This window comes from Heterodontus francisci, chromosome 1 (genome assembly GCF_036365525.1).
Source record: "Heterodontus francisci isolate sHetFra1 chromosome 1, sHetFra1.hap1, whole genome shotgun sequence".
NCBI classification, from domain to species: Eukaryota; Metazoa; Chordata; class Chondrichthyes; order Heterodontiformes; family Heterodontidae; genus Heterodontus; species Heterodontus francisci.
Genome location: NC_090371.1, coordinates 256,981,627 through 257,002,286, shown reverse-complemented (window position 1 = coordinate 257,002,286; position 20,660 = coordinate 256,981,627). Strand labels below are relative to the sequence as shown.

At 43.1% G+C, this 20,660-nt stretch overlaps 1 protein-coding gene across 2 annotated transcripts in view; it reads right to left on the bottom strand.

Moving 5' to 3' along the window:
- Positions 1-1,412: 1,412 nt before the first annotated feature.
- Positions 1,413-20,660, bottom strand: part of LOC137375877 (calnexin-like) — an 88,572-nt gene continuing 69,324 nt past the window's right edge. For both annotated transcript variants that reach the window (XM_068043498.1, XM_068043508.1), the window contains exons 12-15: positions 19,207-19,326; positions 17,874-18,003; positions 13,016-13,125; positions 1,413-2,592 (exon numbers count right to left, since the gene is read on the bottom strand). In XM_068043498.1, the coding sequence (XP_067899599.1) occupies positions 2,512-2,592; positions 13,016-13,125; positions 17,874-18,003; positions 19,207-19,326 (441 nt within the window). In that variant the 3' untranslated portion in view covers positions 1,413-2,511. The remainder of the gene's footprint in view (positions 2,593-13,015; positions 13,126-17,873; positions 18,004-19,206; positions 19,327-20,660) is intronic.

The window sequence follows — 20,660 nt, the reverse complement described above, 5'->3', positions numbered from 1 at the left end:
ATGGTACTTTATTGGATACTCTCCAATGGATGACCCATTTTTCAGTTTAGGTAGAAAAAGGTTCATAACAAGTGGTTTATCTTCTATATTATTAGACATGGAGACATGCCCATTTTAAAGATTATATGGAATCAAAAATGTTGCTGTTTGGTCTACAAAACTATATGGCTTGTGTGGATCAGTCAGATCCTCATTGATCCAAGCTAGTCACCTGACATTACACAGCAAACCAGGTTAAACAAAAATTATCTCCCTCCCTCCACCACCCCAAGATGTCAGTAATGATTCCAAACAGGCCAGCATCACAAAGGTTTTCCTCGCAAAACTTTTCTTCCACCTTTGGCCTTCAGTTCCCACACAACCACCTCCCCCTTTCCAGCTTCAGGCATCATCCTGAAACCTCCTACCCAATATAACTGTGGGAGTACCGTCACCACTTGGCAAGCCTTCATCTTGAACCATGACAGTCCAATATATTCTCAAGGATAACTAACTAGGGACAGGCAATAAATGCCAGCTTTGCTAGTGACAGCCATATCCGGAGAATGATTTCTTAAAAAAAAAGACCCACTGTATTCCATCCCTCAAGTTTGTGTCTTGATCACTGCAGCTTCAGACCCCCACCTGTATGTGGGGCAGTGGGTTCCAGCCACGACTAATGGACAGGGCCATGAGTAAATATCCATTGTGACAACAGAAATACCATTCAAGGAGGGTTCACAAACATAGCTACTGGCACCCAATTCTTTCTTTAAAGGCACAAACCCCTAGTTTCACTTACACACAAGGTAGAGTGAGGAAAGAAAAATAAAATCAGAAACGAACAAATAGAGACAATAGTGGTAAAATGCGGGGTGCAAAATGGCTGGTAGTAGATCTACTGCCCATTACACACCCTGCCTTATCCGCTACCATCTATTTTGTGCCCTCAATGATTATGAATTTTACCACGAGAGGAAGTGTGCAACAGCAATTGAGTGAGAGAGAACTGGTAAACAAATCCAAGAAAGACACTGAAGGAATTAGGAAGTGGTCCAGAAACAAGCAATTGATATTGAAAAAGCATTGAAACAAAACTTTATATCACTGCAAGGAGGACTTCTACTGCTAATAAAATTGACTCATCAAAAGTTTACTGGAGGAAATAAATCTTAAAGGAATCAAATGCAAAGTTTAGATAGGCATTAACTAGTCAGGTGCGTAAAGGGGAATTGTAACAGGGCATTAAGGAATGGATGCAGCAAGAAAAACAAAAACACAGGATTAGAAGTGCAAGAAAAACTTGCAAGTTGGATTTCAGATGACTGAATTTCTGCCTCGGCTCCTTATTACATAATGCCAGATTCACAAAACACAAGTCAGCCATTCCACTTAGGTGAGGATTTAATACTTAATTAACACAGAAACTTCCATTATATTAAATATTTATTCAAAGAGCAATTGTACATTTTGCAAACATCAGTGTAAACAGGGATTATGCTAACCCAGTGTAACATTAAAACTATAAAACTCCAGAAAATTCAGTACATTCCACACCATTCATCTCCTGAATTGCAGCCAATTGGTTTGTAAAATCATTCATCTCTACATTCATAATAATGAAACTGAGATAGATGATGATTTAGGAATGTCACTGCACTGTATTACAAATTATTTACCAAACACACGCACGCGCACACAAAAACATCCCAGCAGGGAAGAGAGAATTTCTCACAGAATAATTGATAATATGGAGTGCAGATCATAGAAGACGTTTTACGTTGGTGGTAACCTTAAAATGCAATACAGCTATTTGTACTACATTGGAGAGGGGGAAAAAAAGCACACTGCCCTTGTGTGTACCTGAACAATATATAATATACAAAGAAATTCAGTGCATCTTTTTGTTTTGCTACAATACAATCCGATAGAGACCTATTTAGGGACGAAAGCATTGGCAGCAATGAAAAAAACTGGGAGTAGTGCATTGGAATTATCTTCAGTATTGTGTTTTGTCATACTAATTTACCCTCCCCCACCCATACTGGGGCTGGAAACTTGAACTGAATATCAAATATCAGTCATAAAACATGCCAATGCTTCTCCCCTTTCAATACAAATATCACCATATAATTGTAATTAGCTTTCATTTTATAATATTTGTACTTTTACCCTGGTTAACACTTCTTTCACAAAAGTTACCAAATACTTGCTACAAATTTCCTTGCAATAGTAGAATATGCCTTCACAACTGGTCATTTGGTATTTGGACACATTCTGATACTCCTAAAGTTAAAAACCAATAACATCCTCAAAGCAATTTTTTTCTTGCCAGGAAGACGAAGAGGTTTGTAAATGAAGCAGGGAAGAGAAGAGTAGTACAGAGGCTAAGATTAGATAGGTACTTGGAATAGAGGTCGATTTATTACCCTCAGCCACGAACTGAGTAATCTGCATGCTGTCAGGAAGTACAGAGGGTGGAACCCCCGTCTGGAAAATGAGAATGCCTCCATTCAATAGCTATTAAGGCAGTTACTCCTTTCTCACTTTTTTCTTACGGATCAGTTTTGTGGGACAGTCACCTGAGCCAGCACCTTCATCAGCTTCTTTCATCTGAAAAATAAAAAGCAGAACGTACAAAAGGTGCAAGTGGTTTTTTTGGTGGAGATGCCATCACCTAATATTATGCACTTGCTCTTGGTTCAAAATATAGCAGTACTGGCAATAAAATCAGTACTGTACCCCCAAGTGTTTAAAAAAACCCCACAATGTACATTTCTATATCTACATTGATTAAGTATGTGTCCTGGCTTTCAAAATTAAAAAAAGACAGGGGATGGGATTAGGTAATGTTACATATTAGGGATTAGGTGATGTTACATATTAATCACTTAATTATTACACAATTTTCTCCCTTCACTAATCCTCCTTCGAGCCACGTGCTATTGCAGCTAGCTTACTTCCAAGTGCAGCCATCATGCTGGATTTCAAACTGTCCCATTTTGTTTGTGGACAGAGATCAGATGTACTGTTAAATTTCCATTTTTCTTTCCAACCTTCTTATCCTAGAATATTTCTCATTTTAAGATTACTCTCATGGATGAATCCCAACTCAACAAACCTTTGAGAGAATTTTATCCTTGCCTTAAGATCAAAGTATGCTTTCAGCAATGCCCACGGGCAGTGGACAGCAAACTCCTTCTGTTAATTGTGTTTAGCTACTGCACCTATTTTATGTCTTCATAACCAATAATGCATCAAGGCATTCCTGGTTTCAAATTTAATATATCAAAAGGAATGATTTAAAAAAGATGAAGCCAAGCTGGTAATATAAATTATATAGGGATCAGAAGTCATTCAACTGGAGCAGTAATTACATCACAGACCAAATCAAAAGTCACTAATAACATTTATAGCTTCCTACCCACCCTCACTAAACATTATTCTTTGAATATTTCAGGCAAGTAGACTGGAAAATTTGGGCACTAAGGCTGACTCTTTTGTAAGGCACTGCTGGAACATCATTCAAAATTTCACTGGCCCACCCGCCCGAGGCCAATCAAGACCCTTAAGTGGCTACTTAAGGGCCCTCGCCCGTCTCCCTGGGTATTTTTCCCGTGGTAAGCGGGTGTGCTGGGGATGTGAAAGGCCGCCCAGCAATAGCTGCCGTCCTTTCTGCGCCCCGGGGTTGGGGGGTGGGCGGGAGCATGGCAGTCGGGCACAACGTGCTTGATTGAGGGCTGCCCCTGCCTCCCAAGACTCCCCCCAAAGGGGCACTCCAGCCTCACCAGGGAAGAACTGATCCCCCTGGTGAGGAATGCTCCTACTTACCTTCCCTCCTGGATCCATTGCGTCAGCTTGGCTGCAGTCCCAGCAGTGGCCACTGCTCCCAGTGGCACTGCTGGGACTAAGAGCTGCCGGCCCACAGCTCACTGAGGCGGGACCTCCTCCCTCAAGTGGGTGGAAGTCCCGCCTCGGGACAATTAAAGCCTGGGGATCTGTAAAATACGAGACGGATCCCCAGGCTAGGCGCAAGTGAGTTCACCGCCGACTTTCACGTCGGAGTCCGGCTCCCGTCCATCTACCGCAAAATTCTGGCCATGGTTGAGGGAAGGGCAGGGCTGGCAGCTCAATATTCCAGGATATAGAATCTTCAGGCGTGACAGGTGAGGGGGGGTAAAAGAGGAGGTGGCATTGCACTGTTCATCAAGGAGTCAATAACTGCAGTAAGGAGGGATGATATCTTAGAAGGTTCCTTAAATGAGGCCATATGGGTAGAACTTAAAAACAAAAAGGGGACAATCACTTGGCTGGGAGGCCAACTACAGGCCTCCAAAAAAACAAGTCAGGGAGAGATAGAGGACCAGATATGTAGGCAAACCTCAGGTGTAAAAATAGGGTAACAATAGCAGGGGATTTCAACTTCCCTAATATCAACTGGGATAGTCTTAGTGCAAATAGCTTAAAGGGGGCAGAATTCATAAAATGCATACCGAAGAGCCTTTTGAGCCAGCACGTAGAAAGTCCTACAAGAAGGGGCAGTACTGGACCTAATCCTAGGGAATGAAGCCGGACAAGTGGTAGAAGTGTCAGTGGGGCAGCATTTTGGGAATAGTGAGCATAGCTCTATGATATATAGAGTTCTATAGACATAGCTCTTGGGGTGAAAGGGATCTAAAGGATATGGGGGGGGAAAAGCAGGAACAGGTTACTGAGTTGGATGATCAGCCGTGATCATAATGAATGGCGGAGCAGGCTTGAAGGGCTGAATGGCCTACTCCTGCTCCTATTTTCTATGTTTCTAACTTATGGAAAAGGACAAAGATGGACCGGAAATAAAAAAGATACTGAATTGGGGAGGGGCGGGGGGGAAAAGGCCGATTTCAATATGATAAAACAGGATCTGGCCAAAGGGAGCAGCTAAATGTAGGAAAGTCTACATTAGACCAGTGGGAGTCATTCAAAAAAGGAAATAGAGTGTGTTCAGGGCCAACATGTTCCCGTAAAAGGTGAAGGGTAGGACCAACAAGTCCAGGGAACCCTGGATGTCAAGGGATATAGAGGATTAGATGAGGGAAAAAAAAAAAAAGAGGCTTATGGCAGATTCAGAGGGCAGAAAACACTGGAGGCACTAGTGGAGTATGGGGGCGGGGGGGGTACTTAAATTAGGAGAGCGAAGAGGGGACATGAAAAGACACTGGCGGACAAGACAAAAGTAAAATCCCAAGGCGTTTTATAAGTATATTAAGGTCAAGAGGATAACCAGGGAAAGAGCAGGGCCCATTAGGGACCAAAAAGTGGTAATGTGCGTGGGGAGCTGGAGGACATAGGTGAGGTTTTAAATGATTACTTTTCATCGGTGTTCACTATGAAGGACGATGTAGGTGCAGAGATCAGGGAGGGGGATGGTGATATACCTGAACATATTAGCATTGAAAGGGAGGAAGTATTAGCTGTTTTAGCAGGCTTAAAAGTGGATAAATCCCCAGGCCCAGATGAGATGTATTCCAGGCTGTTATGTGAGGCAAGGGAGGAGATAGCAGGGGCTTTGACACAAATTTTCAAATCCTCTCTGGCCACAAGAAAGGTATCAGAGGACTGGAGGACAGCAATTGTGGTACCATTATTCAAAAAAGGATAGCAGGGATAAACCAGGTAATTACAGGCCGATGAGTCTAACATCAGTGGTAGGGAAACTATTGGAAAAAATTCTGAGGGACAGGATTAATCAGGGATAGTCAACATGGCTTTGTCAGGGGGAGATACTTCTTCTTTGGCCTCCTTATCTCGAGAGACAATGGGTAAGCGCCTGGAGGTAGTCAGTGCTGTGTGGAGCAGCGCCTGGAGTGGCTATAAAGGCCAATTCTAGAGTGACAAGCTCTTCGACAAGTGCTGCAGAAAAATTTGTTTGTTGGGGCTGTTACACAGTTGGCTCTCCCCTTGCACTTCTGTCTTTTTTTCTGCCAACTGCTAAGTCTCTTCGACTCGCCACACTTTAGCCCCGCCTTTATGGCTGCCCGCCAGCTCTGGCGAACGCTGGCAACTGACTCCCACGACTTGTGATCAATGTCACAGGACTTCATGTCGAGTTTGCAGACGTCTTTAAAGCAGAGACATGGACGGCCGGTGGGTCTGATACCAGTGGCGAGCTCGCTGTACAATGTGTCTTTGGGGATCCTGCCATCTTCCATGCGGCTCACATGGCCAAGCCATCTCAAGCGCCGCTGACTCAGTAGTGTGCATAAGCTGGGGATGTTGGCCGCCTCGAGGACTTCTGTGTTGGAGATACGGTCCTGCCACCTGATGCCAAGGATTCTCCGGAGGCAGCAAAGATGGAATGAATTGAAATGTCGCTCTTGGCTGACATACGTTGTCCAGGCCTCGCTGCCATAGAGCAAGGTACTGAGTACATAGGCTTGATACACTTGGACTTTTGTGTTCCGTGTCAGTGCGCCATTTTCCTACACTCTCTTGGCCAGTCTGGACATAGCAGTGGAAGCCTTTCCCATGCGCTTGTTGATTTCTGCATCTAGAGACAGGTTACTGGTGATAGTTGAGCCTAGGTAGGTGAACTCTTGAACCACTTCCAGAGCGTGGTCGCCAATATTGATGGATGGAGCATTTCGGACGTCCTGTCCCATGATGTTCATTTTCTTGAGGCTGATGGTTGGGCCAAATTCATTGCAGGCAGCTACAAACCTGTCATGAGACTCTGCAGGCACTCTTCAGTGTGAGATGTTAAAGCAGCATCGTCAGCAAAGAGGAGTTCCCTGATGAGGACTTTGCGTACTTTGGACTTCGCTCTTAGACGGGCAAGGTTGAACAACCGGCCCCCTGATCTTGTGCGGAGGAAAATTCCTTCTTAAGACTTGAACGCATGCGAGAGCAGCAGGGAGATAGCGCCTAACTAATTTGATTGAATTTTTTGAGGCGGTGACTAGATGTGTAGATGAGGGTAAAGCAGTTGATATCGACTACGTGGACTTCAGAAAGGCTTTTGATCAGGTCCAGCATGGGAGATTGGTTAAGAAGGCAAGAGCCCATGGGATCCAGGGCAATTTGGCAAATTGGATCCATAATTGGCTTCGTGGCAGGAGGCAGAGGGTGATGGTCAAGGATTGTTTTTGAGAGTGAAAGTCTGTGACCAGTGGTGTACTGGGACCCTTGCTGTTTGTAGTGTACATTAATGATTTAGATGTGAATATAGAAGGTATGATCAGGAAGTTCGCAGATGACACGAAAATTGGTGTTGTAAATAGTGAGGGGGAAAGCCTTAGATGACAGGATGATATAGATGGGCCGGTAAGATGGGTGGAGCAGTGGCAAATGGAATTTAATCCTGAGAAGTGCGAGGTGATGCATTTTGGGAGGACTAACAAGAGAAGGGAATATACAATGGATGGTAGGACCCTAGGAAGTACAAAGGGTCAGAGGGACCTTGGTGTACTTGTCCATAGATCACTGAAGGCAGCAGCACAGGTAGACAACGTGGTTGTCTTTATTAGCCGAGGCATAGAATACAAGAGCAGGGAGGTTATGATGGCGCTATATAAAACGCTAGTTAGGCCACAGCTGGAGTACTGTGTACAGTTCTGGGCACCACACTATAGGAAGGATTTGATGGCACTGGAGAGGGTGCAGAGCAGATTCACCAGGATGTTGCCTGGGCTGGAGCATTTCAGCTATGAAGATACACTGGAAAGGCTTAGGTTGTTTTCCTTAGAACAGAGAAGGCTGAGTGGGGGGGGGGGGGGGGGGGAGACATGATTGAGGTATACAAAATTATGAGGGGCATTGATAGGAAGAAACGTTTTCCCTTAACAGAGGGGTCAATAACCAGGGGGCATAGATTTAAAGTCAGGGGCAGGAGATTTAGAGGAGTTTTGAGGAAAACCTTCGTCACCCAGAGGGTGGTTGGAATCTGGAACGCACTGCCTGAAGGGTTGGTAGAGGCAGGAACCCTCAACATTTAAGAAGTATTTAGATAAGTACTTGAAACGCCACAGCATACAAGGTTAAGGGCCAAGTGCTGGAAAATAGGATTAGAATAGTTAGGTGCTTGTTGGCCTGCACAGACACGATGGGCCAAAGGGCCTGTTTCTGTGCTGTATAACTATTACTCGAATAAAGTCTAGGATACTGTATGCTTTAGTAACTGCTCTCAAAATGTCCTGCCAACTTCAAATGATTTATGCACATTTGCACCCAGGTCCCTCTGCTCCTGCACCCCTTTTAGAATTGTACCCTTTATTTTATATTGCCACTCCATGTTCTCCCTACCAAAATGAATCACTTCACATTTCTCTGCATTGAACTTCATCTACCACCTATCCACCCATTCTACCAACTTGTACAGGCCCTTTGGAAGTTCTACACCATTATCCTCACAATGCTTTCAAGATTCATAGCATCCGCAAATTTTGCCCTGTGCACCAAGATCTAGGTCATTAATATATTTCAGGAAAGGCAAGGGTCCCAACACTGACCCCTGGGGAACTCCACTACAAAACTTCCTCCAGCCTGAAAAACATCCATTAACCACTACTCTTTCTTTCCTGTCATTCAGCCAATTCCACATCCATGTTGCTACCAATCATTTTATTACAGGAATTAGAACTTTGCTCACAAGTCTGTTGTGTGGCACTGTATAAATTGTCTTTTGAAAGTTCATATACATCACAACAGAATTAACCTCATCAACCCTCTCTGTTACCTCTTCAAAAACTCCAGCAAGTTAGTCAAGCATGACGTTCCCTTAAGAAATCTATGCTGGCTTTAATTAACCCACATTTGTCAATGTGACTATTAATTTTGTCCCCAATTATTCTTCCTAGAAATTACCCCTTTACTGAAGTTAAACTGACTGGCCTGTAGTTGCTGGACTTACCTTTACATCATTTTTTGAACAAGAGGTGTAACGTTTACAATTCTCCAGTCCTCAGTCTAAGGAAGACTGAAAAATTATGGCCGGTGCCTCCGCAATTTCCACCCTCAGTATCCTTTGATGCATTTAATCCGATCCTGGTGCCTTATCCACTTTAAGTACATACAGCCTATATAATACGTTCTTCTTATCAATTTTAAACCCTTCTAGTGTCTGAATTACTTCCTCTTTCACCATTACCAAGGACGAAGATGCAACCCAGGCAAAGACAGATGGAAAGTATTCATTTAATACCTCAGCTATGCCCTCTCCCTCCATACTTAAATCCCCTTTATGGTCTACCACCCTTTTACCATTTATACATCTATAGAAAACTTTGGTATTCCCTTTAATGTTAGCTGCCAGTCTCTTTTCACGCTCTCTCTTTGCTTCTCTTATTTGCTTTTTCACTTACCCTCTCGACCTTCTATATTCAGCCTGGTTCTCAATAGTATTTTTCTACCCAGCATGTCAGAAGCACACTTTTTCTTCTTTATCTTAATCTCTACCTCGGTCATCCAGGGAGCTCTGGATTTGTTTACCCTACCTTTCCCCTTCGAGGGAACATATCTTGACTGTGCCCAAATTATCTCTTCTTTGAATGTAGCCCATTGTTCAGCTACCGTTTTTCCTACCAACCTTTGACTCCAATTTATCTGCCCCCAGCTCTGTTCTTAACTTAGGATAGATGCAGGAAGGATGTTCCCGGTGGTGGGGGAGTCCAGAACCAGGGGTCATAGTCTAAGGGTACGGGGTAAATCTTTCAGGACTGAGATGAGGAGAAATTTCTTCATCCAGAGAGTGGTGAGCCTGTGGAATTCGCTACCACAGAAAGCAGTTGAGACCAAAACATTGTATGTTTTCAAGAAGGAGTTAGATATAGCTCTTGGGTCTAAAGGGATCAAAGGGTATGGGGTGAAAGCAGGAACAGGCTACTGAGTTGGATGATCAACCATGATCATAATGAATGGCGGAGCAGGCTCGAAGGGCCGAATGGCCTACTCCTGCTCCTATTTTCTATGTTTCGAAGAAGAAATGGAAAGCGTAGGCAAGGATAATGCTTAGTTCTTAACCCACTGAAGTTGGCTTCCTCCCAGTTGATTATTCTTACTCTGGAATATTCTTTGTCCTTTTCCATAGTCAGCCAAAACCTTACGATATAATGATCACTGTCCCCCAAGTGATCTCTGACTGATACTTGGCCCACCTCATTCCCAAGAACTAGGTTTAGCAGTGCCTCCTTTCGTGTTAGACTAGAAACATACTGCTGTAGAATATTTTCCTGAACACACTCTAGGAACTCTTGCTCCTGACTGCCCTTTAAACTACTACTATCCCAGTTTATGTTTGGATAATAATTTTCACACCTCTTAACTTCCTTGCAAATTTGTTCCTCCATGTCCTTCCCACTAGCTGGTGGCCTATAGACAACACTGAGCAATGTAACTGCATCTTGTGTTCTTTAGCTCCAGCCAAATTGATTCGGTCCTCGACCCCTCTGGGACATCTTTTTTCTCCAGCACTGCAATGCTTTCCTTTTCCCTTTCCTATCCTTCCTGAACACCTTGTATCCAGGAATATTCAAAATCCAGTCCTGCCTTTCTTTGAGCCAGGTCTCTGTTACAGCCACACCACTATATTTCCACATGTCAATCTGCACCTATAATTCACATAAACCCTGATTTAGACTTTATTACTTTCTCCCTTACTCTGACCCTACCCAATAACTTACCATTCTCTACTCTAGTGCTATCTATCTCTCCCAGCACTAGCAAATCACCATGCAAGGAAATTTGTCTTAGCTATGTTCAGATGCAACCCATCTGGCCTGTACATGTCCCACCTTCTTCAGAACTGGCCCGTGTCCCAAAAATCTAAGGCCCCCCCCTCCTGCATCATCTTTCCAGCCACAGATTCATCTGCACTGTTCTATTTCTATATTCACTTGTGTGGGGTACAGGGAGTAATCCGGATATTACTACTTTTGGAGGTTCTGCTTACTAATCTCTTACCTAGCTCAGTAAACTCTTTCTGCAGGACCACATCCTTCTTCCTACCTATGTCACTGGTACCAATGTGGACCACGATTGTTGTCTGTTCACCCTCACCCCTCGGAGTGCTTTGCAGCCGTTCAGAGACATCCTTGACCATGGCACCAGGGAGGCAACATATCATCCTGGATTCACATCTGCGGTCACAGAAACGCCTGTCTGTTCACCTGACTATCGAATCTCTCATCACGATTGCTCTTCCAGTCTTCCTTGTACCCGATTGTACAGCTGAGCCACCCGTGGTGTATGGCCTTGGCTATGGCTGCACTCCCCAGATGAGCAATAATTTTCCTCAGTATTCAGAACTGAATACAGAGAGGGAGACACATTCAGTGGTCTCCTGCACTACCTGCCTGTTTCTTCTCGACTTCTCACCCAGTCCCTCTGCCTGCATACTCTTGAGCTGTGGGGTGACCACATCTATAAACATGCTACTCATGAAGCTCTCATCCTCACGGATACGCTGCAGTAATGCCAGCTGCTCAACTTCTGCAACCTGCAGCTTAAGCCAATGCAACTGACGACACTTCCTGCACATATGGTTATCCAGGACTTGAGAAGCGTCCTAAAGTTGCCACATAGCTTGGGATGTGCACTGCTGAGGTTGGAGCAGCCCTGCCATTTCTCGATTAGATAGTAACCTTGGTACTACAACTAAATGCTGCTTCTATAAATATTAATAAACCCTACCAACAGTAATAACCTTACTACTGCTAATACTAAACTTTACCAATACTAATCTACCTTACCATGATTAATATACGCTACCAATACTAAAACGCTAATAGTAATAACTTCACCAATAGTAATAAACCTCATCATGGGACAGGACGTCAGAAATGCCCATATCTATCAATATCGGCGATGACACTCTGGAAGTGGTTCAAGAGTTCACCTACCTAGGCTCAACTATCACCAATAACCTGTCTCTCGATGCAGAATTAAATAAGCGCATGGGAAAGGGGCGCACTGACACGGAACACAAAAGTCCAAGTGTATCAAGCCTGTGTCCTCAGTACCTTGCTCTACGGCAGCGATGCCTGGACAACGTACGTCAGCCAAGAGCGACGTCTCAATTCATTCCATTTTTGCTGCCTCCGGAGAATCCTTGGCATCAGGTGGCAGGACCGTATCTCCAACACAGAAGTCCTCGAGGCGGCCAACATTCCCAGCACATACACCCTACTAAGCCAGCGGCGCCCGAGATGGCTTGGCCATGTGAGCCGCATGGAAGATGGCAGGATCCCCAAAGACACACTGTACAGCAAGCTCGTCACTGGTACCAGACCCACCGGCTGTCCATGGCTCTGCTTTAAAGACGTCTGCAAACTCGACATGAAGTCCTGTGACATTGATCACAAGTCGCGGGAGTCAATTGCCAGCGATCGCCAGAGCTGGCGGGCAGCCATAAAGGCGGGGCTAAAGTGTGGCGAGTCGAAGAGACTTAGCAGTTGGCAGGAAAAAAGACAGAAGCGCAAGGAGAGCCAACTATGTAACAGCCCAGACAACCAATCTTATCTGCAGCACCTGTGGAAGAGTCTGTCACTCTAGAATTGGCCTTTATAGTCACTCCAGGCGCTGCTCCACAAACCACTGACCACCTCCAGGCGCTTACCCATTGTCTCTCGAGACAAGGAGGCCAAAGAGAGAGAGTAATAAACCTTAATCAAAAATAATTTAAAAAAGGTACCATACATTGAAATGAATCGGCTACGCACAAACAAAAAATTAGAGCAGACATTGCTCACAAGCCAAGCCACATGTTTTACAACCAACACTTGATTCAGTATACTGCAATAGTTAATCCTTTCTTTTATTTGCACAGAATTTATAATTGACCCAGAAAGTTGGTATTGTTTCACATATCTTGAGACTATGGTTTTCCCAAAATCCTGACATTCATCCTGAATATACAGTGTGCTACAGAGGCAGATATAAATAAAATAGTTTTAAAGCTAGCCTGATCAGATTCAAAAAAGGCAAACTTTTATATTGTTATTTGCTCTTCAGAGCATTGTGCACTTATCAAAAAACAGCATTTCATTTGAACAAAAATCCTCACCTCATCCTCTGAAGCAGATTTTGATTTATTGGCCTCTTCCTCCTCCTCCTCTTCATCTTCTTGACTGCCTTCTCCAATGTTTTCATCATCTCCACTTCCTTTCTCATCCTCTACACAAAAGTTTAAAAACAGGTACGTTAAAAGCCAGTAGGATACAAAACACATGAAAAAGGCTGATGGAATGCTGACTTTTATCTCAAGAGGGTCTGTGAGTTCAATAGACTCTTGGTCAGACCCCATCTGGAGTGTTGCATTCAGTTTTGAGTTCCGCACCTCAGAAGAAAAAAACCTGGCCTGGTATTGCAGATTTACCAGAATGAAACCGAGGTTTAGAAGGTTAAACTAGGAGGATAAGTTGCATAAACTTGGTTTGTTCTTGAGTATAGGAGATTGAGAAGTGATCGGATCGAAGGGTTTAAAAAAGGTTCAAAGGATTCGATAGGGTTGGTAGAGAAATTAATTCCTCATGTGGAGGAATCAAGAACAAGAGAACATTAATTTTAAGATTAAAGCCAGGCCATTCAAAAGTGAAATCAGGAAACATCTTTTGACACAAAGGATAATAGAAATGTGGAACTGCCTCCTTTAAAAGGTTGGGGAGTTTAAGACTATTGAAGCTTGTTAGGTAAGCATATTATGGAATATGAAGCATAGGTGGGAGAATGCAGTTGAGATGCCATGATCAGCCACGATCTATTTGAAATGGCGAAGCAGGCCCAAGGGACTGAATGGGTTAATCCTGTAGCTAAGTCACAAACTATAAATGAATACTCACAAAAAAAACAAGCTTCACAAAAGAAATGTGCGACTGTTGAAACATATCCTCCAAAAAAAACATTTTTCACATCCACATCTACTTCCTCAGCGACTGTCTCCAGCTCTGACTTATTCCATGTGGATTCCAACTGAAGTTCCATCCTTCACATTTTGAAGCCACCCAGGATTACAGTTATCTGGGACATACAACGTTCTTCAAACTGCTGTTCTCACCACATCCCGAGATCCACACTCAATGCCATGCGCCACCACATGTACGCACTTGACCTCTCTCTCCAGCAGCACCGACTCATCCTATCTCAAAGCTGTCCTGCTCTGCAGTTTTATTTCATCCTTCGTCTTATCTGACACTTAAAAAAAAAACTTTTCCTCTTCCTTTTAGGTGCTAAAAATGCAAGCTCAAACAACTCATGGGTACCATCGCCTCTCCAGATCTTTCTTCCCCTTCACTTCACTCCGACTCCATCCCTTCCTCTAATTTCACCCCTTGCTGTGCATTCACAATACCCTCTGACACCGAACGATGTGTACTTAGCAAAGACTCAGCTTTATCCCCTTACGCCCCCACCTCAATTTCACGCTCAGCACGACATTGAATTCTGCCGTCGCCTTCACCTCCGGGCTGACTTCTTTGGCCAAGAGTCCTCACCACCGACTAGCAGACCCATTTGCCCACCTCCAATGTTCTCCCTCCACCTGAACCTCTCCCTCTGGCCTCTTTCCCACTCTTGATCTTTTAATTGAGAATTGTCGGCGTGACATCGGCCGTCTTAATTTCTCTGCTCCCCTCACTTGTGGCCCTCTGAACTTGCTGCACTCCCTTCTCAGGACTAATCCTGACATTGTGATCAAACCTGATGACAAGTGTGCTGTTGGGTACCAACCTCTACCTTGCAGGGGCTGAGTACCAATTCTCACTTCTTCCCATCTCCCCTTGGACCATGACCCCACCATTGAACATCAAGCCACTGTCTCCAGGGCTGTCACTGACATCTCCTCTGGTGCTCTTCCCTCTATAGCTTCCCACCTCAGTCCTGCCACCTTGAACAGCCCGCTTCTACCTCCTTGCCAAAATCCACAAACAGGACTCTTGTCGACCCATTGTTTCAGCCTGTTCCTGCCCCACTGAACTTATTTCTTCCTAATCTTGACTATTTTTTTTCCTCCCCTTGTCCAGTCTCTTCCCACCTACATCTGTGACTCTTCTGACACTCTACGTCATTTCACCAATTTCCAGTTTCCTGGCTCTAACCGCCACCTCTTCGCTACGGTCTTCCAATCTCTCCACACCGCCATACCCCACCAGGATGGTCTGAGGGCTCTCCGCTTCTTCCTTGAACAGAGGCCCAACCAGTACTCATCCACCACCACCCTCTACCTGGCTGAACATCTGGTTTCTCCATCTCAACTGTTCTGATGTTGCGACCTTCCACAACAGCACTTCTGATATGTCTTCCTTTTTCATCAACTGAGGATTTCCCCCCCACTGTAGTTGAGAGAGCTCTCGACCGTGTTTGACCCATTTCGCACACTTCTGCTCTCACCCCTTTCCCTTCTTCCCATAACTGCGATAGGGTGAACCCTATCTTCACTTTCCACCCCACCAGCCTCCACATCCAAAGGATCATCCTCCATAAGTTCCATCATCTCCAGGATGATGCCATCACCAAACACATCTTCGCCTCCCAGCATTCCAAAGGGACCATTTCCTCTGTAGCACCCTAGTCCACTCCTCCATCACCCCGACACCTCGTCCCTTTCCCATATACCTCCCGTGATTGTAACACCTGCCCTTTTACCTCCTTTTTCCTCACCAAGGCCCCAAACACTCCTTCCAGGTGAAGCAGCGATTTACTTGTACTTCTTTCAATTTAGTATACTATATTTGCTGCTCCCACCATTGTCTCCTCTACATTGCAGAGACCAAAGACTGATTGGGATAACTGCTTTGTGGAACACCTCCGCTCAGTCCACAAGCATGACCCCGAGCTACTGGTTGCTTGCCACTTTACTTCACCACCTTGCTCTCATGGCCACATTTGTCCTCAGCCTGCTGCGGCGTTCCAGTGAAGCTCAATGCAAGCTCGAGGAACAGCACCTCATCTTCTGATAAGACACTTTACAGCCTTCTGGAGTCGGAGTTCAACAATTTCAGACCATGATCCCCATTTTCATTGTTTTTTTAAAAAAACAATGTGCCAATCTCAAACTTGTTTTTCACGTTTTTGCTTTTGGACGTAGCCGTTGATTATTCTACCATTAACTTCGTCTCTGGACAAATGCTCTGTCTTTTACTACTAATATCACTCCCTTTACTTTTTGTACCATGGTATCTTTCTCATTTAAATCTCTCCTGTCCTCCACCCTATCATGGACCTTCCTTGTTTTCTCCCCCACCACCACCCCCCCTTTCCCTTGCTCAAGGCCTATTACATTTCTAACTTTTGCCAGTTCTGATGAAAGGCCATCGACCCAATATGTCCACTCTGTGTCTTTCTCTCACCCTCTTTCCATAGATGCTGCCAGACCTGCTGAGTATTTCCAGCACTGTTGTTTTTAATTTCAGATTTCCAGCATCCGCAGTATTTTGCTTTTCTTTTAGATGGCCAGGATTGTTTTACAATACCTCCAGGGGCAATGGAGGCAGATCAAGCTGACAAATTCAAAAAAGGAATCGGATAGTTTTAGAATTTTGCAACTAGACAGATGGTTCCTTCTAGTTCTGCATTGTCCCATGTTCTTGATTACAAATTGTGAAAACAAATCATGAATATATCATCCAAATCAAAAGTACTATAGCACCAAACTACCAACTTTTTTGTAAGTTTATTTATTATGTAAAACAGAAAATGCTGGAAATACCTAGGTCAGGCACCATCTGTGGAGAGAGAAACAAAGTTAACATTTCAGGTTAATGACCTTTCATCAGTTCTTCTTAGCATTTTCTATTTTTGTTTCCCTGATTTCCAGCATCCGAGTATTTTGCTTTTGTATTAGCTATTTTTTGCTTATTTTATGTTACTTTGTCTCCTTTTGTTTTTCCATTCCTTTCTTATTAGTGAGCTTTCATACTGAAGGTTTCCTCTAGTTCGTGTCAATAATTCACATCATAGGAAGAAAAAGTGTTGGTATGTCTGTTATTAAAAAGGCAAGTAACAGAAAAAAGGCTCACATATGGGCAGATTTCTAAATTTGAGTCACAAAATTTGCAAAGCACATCAAAAATAGGTGATACTGTCCATAATGTACATGCTGAAGGAGGGGTTTAGGGATAGAATTCCCGAGCATAGGACCTCGATGGCTGAAAGTGCAGCCACCAATGGTGGGGCAAAGGGAACATGGGATGCATGAGTCCAGTCAGAGGAATGCAGAGATTTTTTTGTTGGGGTGGGGGTGGTTCTTGGAGGAAATTACAGAGATCGGGAGGGGTGAAGCCATGGAAGGGTTTCAAGAATGATAAGAACTGTACATTTGAAGTGCTTTATAAAAAGGTAGCTCAGTGACCAAAGAGGTGATGGACGAGTAGAACTTGGTGTGGGTTCAGATACAGGCAGCAGAGTTTTACATGAGCTAAAGTTTAAAGGGTGCAGGTTTGAAGGATGGCTATGACAACATTGGAATATTTGACACAAGTTCAGTAGCAGTTAGGTTGAGGCAAAGGTGGAAAAAGGTAATGTTACTGAGCTGGTCTTTGCGATAGAAGGGATTATCAGAAGGTCAGCTCCAATAGGAAGCAAAAGATACAAACAGGATAATGAAGTTGCGAGCAGCCTTTTTTAAAACCAAAGACAACACCCATGGAGGTGTATAGAATCGATGGCATGAAACAAAGATAATGACTTCAGTGTTCCCAATCTTTAACTGGAGGAAACTGCAGCTCATACAAGAATGTATTTTTGCAAATCCCAACTAACAGAGACAGTGGAGAGGCAGAAATGGTATGTTATTACTGTACATATGGAAGCTGATATTGAAAGTTCCACTGTAATGTCAAATCTACATGACGTTTCCATTGGGAATCCTATGGGAAACTATTTCCCTTCATACAACATAAAAAGAAATCAAGATGCTGTTCCTCTACCTTTTGCAAGATTACATTCTTTCTTCTCATCCATCACTTCCTCCTGCTCTTCCTCCTCCTGATCTTGTTCTTCTCTAACATCAGGCTGCATAGCATCAGTCTTCTTGTATTCAGCTGCATTGTCGGGTTTCTTTAAAAAAAAAGTTGTATAATTTATGCTACAGTTTGGTATTTCTTCCATTAAGATTAAACATAAAAATCCATGTATTTCTTGATAAATCCAGGTCAGAGTCATGTTTAAAATTTTTCCTCTTCTACCTCTACCCCTATTCTCTCTCTCCCTCCCCTCCCACTTTAGGGTCGCCAACTCTGGTTGGATACATTCCAGGAGGTTTCATCACAAGATCTCTTTCCCCCAACCACCCTGTCTTATCAAACAGCATTTTTGCCCATTGCCAACATTTACATAACTAATAAAGACGCGTTCAAAGAAAACAAAACAATTCATTTTATTGCCCCTTTGACTCCAGGACAATCCTGGAGGTTTGGCAGCCCTCCTGCCTTTGTATAATCTAACCTAATCAAAAATTTCCTCTGGGCCAAATAAGGAAAATAAAAAAATCCTGAAACCTGGTAGCATTCTTCCTCCTCTAGTTTTCTCTCCACTTCTATAGACTGTTTCCTTGCAAATAAATTATAGTTTCACACATAGGCACATTCTAGTATTTGCCCAAGTGAACACTGGCAAGTGGCAGTAGACCAGGGTTGTCCAACATATGGCCCGTGGATGCAAACTGCACCCGGGGCCGTTCCTCATCTTCCCCAGGGGTTCGTGACTGGACAGGAGAAATTTCTCTGTCTACTTCTTGCAGACCGGCTTTTTTTTTGGGGGGGGGGGTGGGGGAAAGAGATCAAGTAAGTAAGTCAATAAATGAGTCTTTTCATTTAAAGCTTTTTCACAAAAATGTACATCTGTTGCCGTTTTGATTAATAGCAAGATAAATTTTAATGCCTTTATCTTTCCAAAATTCTCTCACTGGCCCCCCTATGTAAGACAAAATTGTAATGTGGCCCCCCCACACGAAAAGGTTGGACAACCCTGTGGTAGACAATGTGACCATGGGGCTATTGCAACAGATGCTTATCCAGAAAGCCCTGCTGGAAATATGAATAAAATTGGCAGAGGGAATCCTATCCTATTTTTCTTCCATAAACCCAAAGGGGAGGGTTGCTGAGACCAACTATAGTACCGCACCCAGGACGAATCCAGCTAAATTAGCATTATCCAGAGATCAAACATGGGACCTTCCTGATCGGTGAAGCTTAATTAATCACTGCCTGAAATCTGACAAGTTACCAGAGCCACTGCAAAAGCTTTCAAGCATTTTCTTACCTTGCTTGGCCAGCAGAACAGCACAATTAGCCCTAAAGGTAAAACAGCTGTCAGGATGTAAATAATCCAGAGCCAAGGACGCTCTTCTGCAGCTGTTGTCAATTGACCCAACACACCAGGCTGAAAAGAAAAAAAAAATGAACCTCCTCAAATCAGATTGAACCAACTTCAGTATTTCAACCAGACATGGAGGATTTATTTTGTTCTGGAAATGCCAGAATCACTTTGAATAAACTACACACAGGGTTAATACCTCCATGCAAATATGTGGTACGGATTGGCTTGGTTGCAGTGATGCTGTCAGGTCAATTAAGTTTTGGTTTAACCTAGCTTTTAAAAACAGATGTGGAAATGTTCATTAAAATAACTCACTTCTGAAATGTATGGTGGAGAAAGAAATAGAAGTAAAAAAAAAAGTTAGATTAGGCAGGGGAAAAAGTAAAATTAAAAAGAGAAAATGGGAAACATATCCTAAACAGTTTAGTTAGAATGCAAGTGTTTCTTCTTAGTGTTATAGTTTTTATAGTAATGAAACTACCCCTGATGAGTAATTTTTAACACTGGGATTTTGTTTGTGTTTATACAATGTGACACAAATAGATAAACCAGTCAGCTCAGAGACAGGACTCCCCCAGATCCATCAGCAATCTGAGTGTTAAAAATGCTTGTCATTTGTGGTTTTAAAAGAAAACAAAAATTGAAATAAATATCTTACAAGCATGAGGAAATGGTGGGAATCCATGAAAAGCAGTCAACAGCTCATAAATGAATAAATAAGAATATTGTAATCACTTAGACTCCAAAAATAAAATATTTAAATGTTACAATTTATATTTTGGCATCATTCTGCGGCACCACATCATTTTGTACTAGTCAATGATCAATTCTATGTTTAAAATATAGTCAAACTGTGAAGAACCGCTTAAGCTCAACTTTAAGTAAGCGAGAAGATAGATTAACAATGTGCTTTACTATCCAGAAACATCTACTTGTAGCTGAAAAGTGCACTGAAACAATCAGGGAAACAAAGACATACAAATCACAATTCATGACTGGTATTTGCATTATGGAAAGAAACAAAATATACAGTGTGAAGTTTTTTTTTTTTTAAATGTAAAGCAAACTTTTTCCTCCTACTTATCAAAATCTGACCCTTCAAAAACAAATGCAAAATACTGCAGATGCTGGAAATCTGACAGAAAAACAGAAAATGCTGGAAGTACTCAGCAGCATCTGTGGGGACAGAAAAGGAGTTTCAGGTCAATTACCTTTCACTGGAAAGTCAACAATTTTTCTCCCAGATACCGAATGCATGTAAAAGAATTTACCACAATTTTCAGGAGAGGTGACAATCTACTCATGTTAATCAGATTTATCAGAAAGTACTTACTCCATCTGCAAGTTTCAAAGTGTTTTGGGAGCTTTGGCTAGGATTTTTCTGTATTTTCTGCTAA